At 41.2% G+C, this 10,339-nt stretch overlaps 2 protein-coding genes across 5 annotated transcripts in view; one reads left to right on the top strand and one right to left on the bottom strand.

Moving 5' to 3' along the window:
- haus4 (HAUS augmin-like complex, subunit 4) overlaps positions 1–2,483 on the bottom strand; it is a 3,425-nt gene extending 942 nt beyond the window's left edge. The window contains exons 1-7 of the mRNA XM_020616295.1: positions 2,291–2,483; positions 1,940–2,079; positions 1,605–1,736; positions 1,146–1,286; positions 819–915; positions 543–688; positions 251–381 (exon numbers count right to left, since the gene is read on the bottom strand). Coding sequence (XP_020471951.1) covers positions 251–381; positions 543–688; positions 819–915; positions 1,146–1,286; positions 1,605–1,736; positions 1,940–2,079; positions 2,291–2,357 — 854 coding nt within the window. The 5' untranslated portion in view covers positions 2,358–2,483. The remainder of the gene's footprint in view (positions 1–250; positions 382–542; positions 689–818; positions 916–1,145; positions 1,287–1,604; positions 1,737–1,939; positions 2,080–2,290) is intronic.
- Positions 2,484–5,640: 3,157 nt separating this feature from the next.
- Positions 5,641–10,339, top strand: part of fxr2 (FMR1 autosomal homolog 2) — a 15,447-nt gene continuing 10,748 nt past the window's right edge. For all 4 annotated transcript variants that reach the window (XM_020616286.1, XM_020616285.1, XM_020616284.1 and 1 more), the window contains exons 1-3: positions 5,641–5,732; positions 8,468–8,520; positions 10,093–10,186. In XM_020616286.1, the coding sequence (XP_020471942.1) occupies positions 5,682–5,732; positions 8,468–8,520; positions 10,093–10,186 (198 nt within the window). In that variant the 5' untranslated portion in view covers positions 5,641–5,681. The remainder of the gene's footprint in view (positions 5,733–8,467; positions 8,521–10,092; positions 10,187–10,339) is intronic.

The raw sequence follows: 10,339 nt of genomic DNA, 5'->3' as shown, positions 1-10,339 counted from the left end.
CGGAACAAAATTAATGCTTCCCTAATGTACATCCCTTTCCTAGCAACACCATATCACTGTATTGTTGACTCTTCCTTCCAATAAACACTATTATAATATGTGTGGTGAGTGGTATAAAGACAAGCAAATCATACATTTCCAAGCATCTAATGCGTGTATGCTAATATAACTGGAATCTGTGTTTATTCACCTATACTACTATTGCATGTCTACAAAGTCGTATGTTGATGAAGCACTGAAGTCTGCTTACTTTATCTTCTGTGAGACTAATTCACATTTGCCTTCCAGGTAGTCCAGCTTCTTCCTGTCCAAATCTGTCTGGATCTTCAGCCTGTGGTCCAAGATGAGAGACTGGAGAAGCTGAATGCACTTAATCAACTCCTGGTTAGGGAAACAAAAGAACAAAATGCTAAATATTGTTCTGACAAACTAAGCAGAAGATATCCAAACCATATATAAGCAATGTACTTATTTTAATGATGAAAAAATAAACCTAGGTGAGGTTCCTTAAGTTAACCAAATACATTGAAAAAAGTACGTACAGACAGGTAGAGTTGAGTATGTCTTTGCAAGAGTACTGTGTTTTCCCTGCAGGTCTCCTTAAGACTCTCTGTTCTTTTCTTCTCTCCCTCCAGCTGAGCTGACAAATGAGACAACTTGCTGTTCTTCAGACCCTCACTCTCATTCTCTAAAACAGATTACAAAACAAACATGTTGGTCATCATCTCAGTGCAGAGCAATGAAGCGATATGACAGTGCTAAAAGTGAACTAGCAGTTACATTTAACCACAGACTAAAATCAGTGTTAGCTCATGTACCCCATTCAGGCTGATAGTATGACAGGAGGCTGAGACACTTTTTCTTCAGATGTTTCTCCAGCTCTCTGGGAAGACTCTGTTTCATTCTTTGCACACTCTGGCAAAGATAAGCACAACATGGGCACAGGAAAAACACACAAGGTGCATAATGAAAAAGATACAAAAGTGTTTTGGTGTCAGATTTTTTGTTCCGCTTTAGTGCCGCTGTACATTTTTTTTGCTTTGAGATCATGCAAGGAAAAAGATCATTTTTATTTAGGGGCTACACGTATTCAGAACTAACATATAGCTCCAAAAACAAGATGTAGTTGAATGTCCTGCATTCACCTTCTCTGATGGCAGGAGCTCCATCACCTGTTGTGGTTTCAGGCCGAGAACAGAGGGCTGGTCCTGGTCGTTACTGCTACTGTCATCCAGCTGTCTGAGGCACTGAGCTACCAGCAGACACTTCTCCATTGTCTCACAGAACTATATACACACACACACACACACAAAGAATGTGATATATTAAAGTCACTCCTCACAATCTAAACACTGTGCCTGTCTCACACGCCACAATGAGCAATCTTTTTTCACCTTGATAAACAGTACGCAACTTACTTCCATCATGATGTATGGTAGAGTTCTAGGTACTGAAGGTAAAACGTTTCGCATTTAGCTGTGTTTTGGACCTGGCAATGAACAATGTAATTCACCTACTGCAGCTTTAATGACCAAAATACATATTTTCCTTGCATCTGTGGCATGTGCATTTGTAGACTAGGCAAATAAATATCTGAGATGTACCATGTTCTGGTCAGGTGGGACAGTGCCATGGCATTTCCTGACACAGTGGTCCTGGATCATCTCCTGCAGCCCTCTGTAGAGGCTCTCTGAGCGCAGCCAGTAACGTCTCTGGCTCTGTAGCTTCTGCTCAACCTGAAAAAAAAAAGCATCTGTAAGTGCTCATGGATACATAAAACTGTAACGTTACTAACTCAGATTTGTTTAGGATGAAAAAAAGCTCCATCTTTGTGATTTCAATTCTTACTGTTACCAGCAGACTTTAATTAAGTAACTGAATATGAACTACTTCTCTTCAGAAGCTTCTGTCCCAGTGTAAGCACAGTGTCTGCTGATACCTTGTCCAGCTCTGTTTTCAACGGGACAGTGAGTCCAGTTTGGTCCACATGTTGTGCCAAGGTGGCCAGGAGTTTACAGAACTGAGGGTTCTGGATCAGATCCTCCTCTGTCATGTCACACAGAGGGAAGGAGGCGAGAACTGGGTGAAAAGAAAGTAAATACCGTTAGCTTTTTATCAATGACCAAAGTAAACCACTGTCAGGCCATTCACAACAGCACATTAACGTTACAATTTTAACTAGGTTAACTCTAAATGCTATAGCTTTTTTCATCAAACTATCATATTACTTGACAGTCACAAAGGAACCGTCTCGGCAGTAATTTAGCCTACGTAGTTAATGTTTTCTTACCCTGCTGATGCAAGCTGTCACCCCTTCCAAGTGATGATACATGTATAGATTCGGAACCGGCCGACATATTCAAATGAAATGTGACCCTTATTAACGAAGAAACATATCGGTGTATATATTCCTACTCTGACGACAACACGACAGAATAATAAAAATGCACTTCCTGAATCAATTTGCGCGCGTCTACAAGAAGTGTTCTTATTGGCGAACTAACCCACGTGATCAATACAATCGGTGTATGACGGACACTTAGGTACATTTAGTCAGGTTCTGTACATAAGGACAGTTTTCAAGTTCAAGGTCAAAGTGTTTGTTCCTCATATGCACAGTTAGGAAACGTGTTTCCCTGTACAATGAAATTCTTACTTTGCCGTCCACGTGAATGCTACAAAATACAAATGAAATATAAAGTAGATAAATAAGTAACACAAAATCTAAGGCACTTTAAGCAGCAAATGCAGCAATATAATAAAAATATATAAGAATATAATAAGAGAATGTATGCTGCATGGGAGCAGCATGTGCAGCAGTCAACAGTCATTGTGCAATTATGCATGTGCAAACTGAGAATGTAAACAGTACATCATGTATTTCCTGGTAATAAACTCCTCAGCTGTTTAGGAGTCTGATGCCAGAAGGAAAGAAAGAGTTTTTCAGTCTAGTGGTCCTGCATTTAACACTTCTGAAACTCCGGCCGCCTGTGGTGGTAAATGCTCTGCAGAGAGGGCAGTGGAGTCCTGGTGATCTTCTCCGCAGTCTTTACCACTCTCTGCAGGCGCTTGCGGTCCATAGCAGTAGTGCTGCCATACCAGACAGTGATGCAGCTGGTCAAGATGCTCTCAATGATGCATCTTTGAGGTAGCTGTATTTTAATTGTGTATTTTCATTCTCTGCTACTTCACACTTACTACATTTTAGTAACATCTATGACTGTCTAATCATTCTTTTTTTTTTTTTTTAGCTTACAGGTTTTGCAAAAATGACAAAGGCGGAGGTGTTCCTCTTACCTGAATAAGATAACACAGTGATCCCGCATCATGGCATAGTACAAAATTATGCAGTTAATCATCAGACTGCATGTTCACTGCATTACATTGCAAAAAATAAAAATAATACAAAACAGCCTACTAGACTGTAGCTATGACTTCCTGTGTTATATTTACATAGGCCACCACAACAAGATGTAATTTCAGATGGAGTAATAGCTGTAAGTCAGAGCTGAACAAAGTAAAGTGCATTTCAAGAAAGTCAAAATAGGTTCATTTTCAAGATATGGTGCATTTTATCTGTTACTTTGTTCAGCTTCTTGCCCCTAAATCTAAAACTCATCTGCTTAACACCCTGATTCTTGGGTTAAAGTTAACAAGAGGTTTAAAATGCTCCAAGTCATGAAAGCTCTTTCACTACAAAGGAGGGTATCAACTCTGCCATCCAGAAAATGCTGTAGCATTTAGCTTCATTTTTGCACCTCATATGGGCTAGAAGAGGGATGCTTCTCCACAAGTCTCTCTGGATGAGATGTCCACTATAGCCCCTTTTTAACAGGGGCTATCGACGCAGTTCTAATCAACATATTTGTTTTTCCATCATTCAGATGTTGGGGATAGTGCCCGGTACCTGGTACCCTACTCCTTTTGAATTTCCAAGTGAAGTGAGCTATTGATTGGCTATTGTATGGCTGTTTCCTGATTATAACACAGAACCACTAGGCTATACTGAAAAATCAGTTTTACATGCTTACATTGATATATAATCCTCTGTATTGACAGTCAGCGGTCATATCTTTGATCAGTTTGAAGAAAGGTATGGTTGTGCTATTGCATGATGACCTGGCAAAAATGGCAGCAGAAAGAAGTGGAGGATTCTGAATGTCTGGTTTGTTATAATGACTTATTCTAATCAATAGGCTACTTGAAAGTTGAATAGAAAATATTACGTGATGTGATATGTCATGTGTTGGGTTCTCTGGCTGCTGCATCCAAAGGTGCTGATTTATACTACCTGTCAATAATTGTCAATAACATAGTGACTCTTTTTATTATAGTCTGTGTTATGCACAATTTAAACAGCCCTGTACAAATGATACAAGATTGGTTAGATATAGCCTCAAACATTTAAATAAATAGGTCTTGTATTGGTCATATTCTCTAATGTGAATAGTGAATTGGGGATTCCAAAGTTGTGTATTTCCTTGCAGCAGTCCTTATCCATATCTGATCATCCTGGTGCTGCATCACTGATGTTTTGCAACCCTTAACATGCCTTTAACAACACAATTTTAAACTTCTTTAGTCATCATTTTGTTATAGGACCAGCCACAGTTTGTGGGTCTAGAAAAAATGACAAGATGTGCCATCTGGCATAAAAGAAATTCCTAATCCAGTGTGTGTTTTGTCCACGTTTCCAGTACGATTAGTGGCAATATAAATATGGCTCGGTACAATTGAATAATAATAACTTCACTGTAATGCTGTTTACACAATAGCTAGTGGTCCTCACTCATCAATGAGTGGGCAAAATTAGATATGAGAGCCAGTCAACTGACACGGAATAAAACCAATGAATTGTTTTATGATGCGACTCACTACATTTTATTGGTCATGCTTATAGACCAACCCTTATTTGCTAAACCAATTAATGAAAGCTAGAGTTGATTGTCGAGGCCCTTAGCGAATCATAAGTCCGAATTTTCTAATGGGCGGGTCTTTGTTGTAGAGGGGTGGGGTGTTCGAGGTCATTCAGGGCCTCTCTGATTCACTCGATCGGCGTGTGTTTGAGGGAACGGCTGGCTGGAGTAATGAGTCGCCGGGCGGTAGTGCATTATAGAGGGTTTTTGGGGAAAAAACGCTGCTGAAAATTGCACCCGAGACTGATGAAACGACCCCTGGTGACGATTTCTATGAAATTGTTCAACACAACGACTGCGCCACACGCACAACCAGCAAACGCAGCCAAGCTATCAAATGCTAGTCAACTAGCATCCCTGAAAACCGACGGGATCAAGGTGTTGATAGCTAGCCTCCCAGCTAATTATCCATCAGCTAGCATCATCTCGCAGTAGCATCATTAGCTTGTTTTGCCTCCTCGCGTGCGTCGAGACTTGACCACTGCTCGGAACGGTGCCTGTCAGCTCACGAGCACCAAATCCCACATCCAGACAAAAACGGAGAACGGAGCTTCCTAACTGGTTGCTGCTGGAGACAGCGTCTGCGTTGCATTAGTTGACACCATCACACCCATCTCCCCAACCCTTTCACCTCTGCCCCTCTCCCTCCACCCGAAACACTGGAAATCAACAAGCGGCCGGAGAGCGGCGACGGGCCGGCGAAGCTGGGGGTGGTAACGCGTAGCGGCTACAGAGAAGCACAGCCGTGTGGATCTACCGACAAGTATGGACGGGCTGGCTGTGGAAGTTCGCGGCTCTAATGGGGCCTTCTACAAGGTAACCTGGGTACAGTCGTAGTTTCAGGTTGTCCCAGTTAAAAGTTTTGTTTAAAGAGAAACTTGTAAGTTTCGTTCTTCTGAACCCAGCCCCATCTAGCAATTATGTGGCTAATGTTAGCTTAGGTCCGGTCCTGACCAGCAGTGATGGATTTGTGTTCTGTTACCACTGGCCATTGTGGGCTGGGTAGCTAGCTCTAGCTAACAGTTAAGCTAGGTACACTTGTCATCACCACGTATGGCCTGTATTTATTCGTTTTTAGCAAATGTCTATATGAGTACAAGCTATACCTTGACAAACAGATTATCGTGGCTTTGGAATTGCACGCATCACCACTCATAACGTAATACATTGTCTTGAAATGTGGGATGCGAACATTTAAAACAGGAGCGAGCCGCTAATAACCACAGCTGTTTTGCCCTTTCTGCGCAGAAGTGTGGTGAGATGCTATATCAAAGCTCATATATTTGTTTCGTAGACCAACCCGCGTCTTAGCTACAGCAGCACAGTCTCTTGTTTATTGCTCTGCTAAGGAAGAACTACAGTGTCAGTTTCTGTTTCAATTCTGTCTTATTTTCAAAAGAAACTATACCTTCATATCCAGGCACATGACTTGAAGTCTTTGTTACTGCTCTGTCACAGCTTGTTTATTGTTGTCAAGCATCACATTAAGATGGCTACTTGGTGACATGGAATTTGATTCTACACGTTTATTTTATCAAAAGGGAGCACAAATATCAATGCTTTTGAATCAGTCGTACACATTTGGGTATTGGTGAACATTGTAAGTTCAGACAATTTCAGATTTCTTAGTGAACTGACAAAGTCTGGAGGTAGTCCCAACCTATTGATAGGCAAATAACCCTGTTCACCCTCTTTGTGATTTTTAGTCTCAAACTATGTGGCATCTCCTATTTAAATTTTTCATAATGTTTTCATGTGCTGCACTTCTCTTTTCTGTCTTCAAGCTTTCAGCTGGCCAGCTGACCACATGGTGGCTTAGAGATGAGCCTATATTTACTCTCGTGCTGTTTCACCTGTTGTTCTGTTTTACGGGGTGACAGTCCAGCTCTGGCATAAATGGACACTTCCACTTAACTCTATTTCGTCCATTTTCTTACAGTTCTCTCTTTGCAGATAAATGATTGTAGTATGCAAGGTAAAGGCTTTACTGTTTTTTTTTTGTTGTTGTTGTTGTTTTTTTTTTGTTTTTCCTCTTGTGATTGACACATGGGGCAAAAAAGATTTTGCTTTTTGAATGAACCTCATTTAATTTGGTGTCACATTGAGTAATTTTTGTAACTGAATAGGCTCGTATTTATAGACCTGTCAGGGTAAATGGCACCTTTTCCTGTTTAAGGTCTGCACCCTTGGTAGCAACAAGGACATATTGGGCAAGCTGATAAGACTGAGGATTCAGACAGTTCCTCTACTCAGTTGTGAACATATTTTTCTCACTTTTGTTTCTGGCTGCACATATTACACTTTTATTTGTATTTTGTTAGTCAGATGAATAAATCAGAAAAAGGTGGTTACTTGTATGCAACTATCTTATCCAGTCCATTTTTTGAGCTCCTCTGGTCTGAAAGGTCTTGGTAACCACATGGATGTGAATGGATGGTCTCAGGAAGAAGCAACAGTCATTATGAAACTGCCTATGATCCACCTCTATCACCACATTTCTACTATTACTTCTATATTATGCTAAAATGAGGACTTTCCTGTCCTTTGACCCGATAGTGCTGGGACATAACATGCACATTCAGCTGACTCTTAGCTGACTTCTAGAAATTGGTGGATGAGTACATGTTCATTCAGACCTGTTGTCATTGCTTGCTTCTTATCCAAAGGTTAGCTAGCCCTTTAGCCACTGGGTGTGAGTGGCAGATGGTAACTGTTGACTGTGAACCAGGAACTTCTCAGAATAGCAGCTGTAGTGAGAGTGGGCTGTTTAAAGGGTAAAAAAATCCCACTACATCTATACACACATTGCCTTTGATCCAAGCTGAAACCCTAGCCGGCTCTTCCACTGCAGAGGCAGCATCTTCTAGGCAGGTGAAGCCATACACCAACTCCCAACCCCAGGCATGCTTACAGCTGAAGATACTGCCTGACCTCTCTGTCCCATATACGGTAGTGTCACTGAGAGACATGCCACACCCACCACCCTCCTCCCATTTTCAGTGCTGGGGGTGCTGCTCAGAGTTTATGGCATCCTGTGACAGATTTGTGGATGGTAGACAACACATTTAAACATTACCTCTCATAATAAGAGAGACATCATAGGGGCTATTGCATAATCTGTCCATAATGGTTAGAGTGCCTGTCCTCCTTTTACATGTTCTCTCATGAACATACCTGAGTTAAAACTATTGTCTTCCAGTGTGCACACAAAAGAGAGGTCATGCATTTTAATTCTGGTTGTGTGTGTTTGTGTATGTGAGAGAGAGAAAAATATTTCCAGGCTGTCTGTGCTGTCAGGAGGAGTCAGTGTTCCTCGTCGCTTTATCCAGCACAGACTTCACAGCCAGCAAATTGTGTCAGTGGTGTGTTGTCTTGGCTTCCAAAAAGCCCTAGATGCTCTTTTTCCAGCAGGAGTCACAGTATTGGTCTAGCACGGCTTACAAGCCAGCTGTCTGTTGTTTATATGCAAAATCAAATGCTCACAGCCTTGTCCTTCATCACTGTCTGTATTGTGCATTCGTGGCAATAAAATTCTCTCTCTTATCTTTTAGGGTTACATCAAAGATGTCCACGAAGACTCACTCACAATTGTATTTGAAAACAAGTAAGGTTGTTCTTTCTGTTAACCATTCATGTGTACATGCTTCATGATAAACACTTCTTACAGGGTGAAATTTGGCTTGAACAGTTGAGTTACGATGACCTCTCCAGGCTAGTGCTTTACCCAGGCATTCAAAATGGTCGTCTTGAGCACCTGTGCGTGGCATGCAGCTGTCCATACACATCTCTAACAGTTTTTTTATTTTATTTTTTACTTCTTGCTTTGACCCCTCCTGCCCCTGGCATCCTCATAGTGTGCTTTGCTACACTCCCAGCTCCCAACAACCTCACCAACTCCCCCACCCATTCCTCTTTATCTACTTGGCTTAGAGTGTAGTTCAGGGTGTCCCTAAAATAGTGACCAAAGGTATGCATCGTGGGAGGGGTGGCAGTATGGTGGCCTGTCTCCATCTACTTTTAATTTCTCTGAGCACATGGTGGTGTTGGAGTAGCTGGTTGTGCAAGATGGTGAATGAAACGCCTTTTTTGGTGTATAATGATAGTAATAAGACTTAAATAAAGACACTGAATATTAAGCTTCAAACTGAGCTTGACAGGTGTTTTTAGATGTCAGTACTGAAGGAACATAGAATTTAGCCAGGTTTCAATTTATGTGTCTAGACTAGGAATATCAGGTCATGTAGTGAACTCTGTGGCACTCGGCTCAGCTATTGTCAAGTGCTTATTTACTGTAAAAGGACATCTTACATTGAACCTGGTCACTCACTGTCCAGACTTGGTTCCTTGAACTTGCTCATTAAACGTAACAACCCATTTTCATTTTTTTTTTACATTATGTTATTTAATGTGCTATTAAAACACCCATGCTATTGCAAGAGAGAGCTATAGGGATTTTGTATATAGGAAAACCCTGAAGTTAGCATCACACTGGTTCCCTTGACAAAAAGCCAATGGGATTTTTCTGTAGGCTTTTGGATTATTGCAGAAAATAAACTCTGGGATAAACAACACTTTTACATTTGCATGTTTTGTTCAGCAAGATCATCTTCACAAGTGAACACCACTTCTGTGATTTTTGAAGCCTAAATATGATCGCCAGGAGCAAAAAGCTGTTAGGCTTTAAACAAATGGCACCACGGTCCTGTCATTTTAACATTATCACCACAGCTTTCATTTTGTAATTTGATTTCTAGCACTTACCTCCTCTACAAAACCCTTTCCTCTTAGTTTGACTTGATCATACCTAGTTATAATGGCTGCGTCATTTAGAATAGTTTTAAAGTGTGCGGGTTTTAATATAATGAGGCCGTAAGGGTGGACTAGTGAGTCTCCATGTTTGTCATAATGATGGTTAATATCCCAGACAGCCACTGTAGCCAGTTGTTGGCAACTGTTTAACCAAAAAACTAATTCAAAAAGTCTACTGACTTCAGAGAGGGAGAATCGGAAATGCAACAATTATAACTCAATTCTGGGGTTTTGTACTCATGACTATGACACTCAATACCAATATGAGCTAAGAGACAAAGAGCTTGAGTTGTTGCTGAACTCAGTTGTGTTACCTGTTATTGTTGATAAACGTTCTGTATTTTGTCTCCCTGTTGTCTCACCATAGCTGGCAGCCAGAGAGACAGTTGCCTTTCAGCGACGTACGATTGCCTCCTCCGGCAGACTACCACAAAGAAATTGGTGAAGGAGAGGAGGTGGAGGTGAGGCGAGCTGCTTGGCATCTCTCTGTCTCAGCTCATACACCTTAATTTTTGCTAACCTCATGTGCCAAGGCCTTGGTGTCTTTGCGTTTTATCAGATTAATTATTACTGGCGGGTCCTGATGTTTGGCATCTCCAGGACATCCATGTGGC

Source organism: Monopterus albus, unplaced genomic scaffold (assembly GCF_001952655.1).
Source record: "Monopterus albus unplaced genomic scaffold, M_albus_1.0 scaffold173.1, whole genome shotgun sequence".
Classification (NCBI taxonomy): domain Eukaryota; kingdom Metazoa; phylum Chordata; class Actinopteri; order Synbranchiformes; family Synbranchidae; genus Monopterus; species Monopterus albus.
Note: the sequence above shows the minus strand (reverse complement) of the source record. Positions and strands in the feature narration are given on the sequence as shown.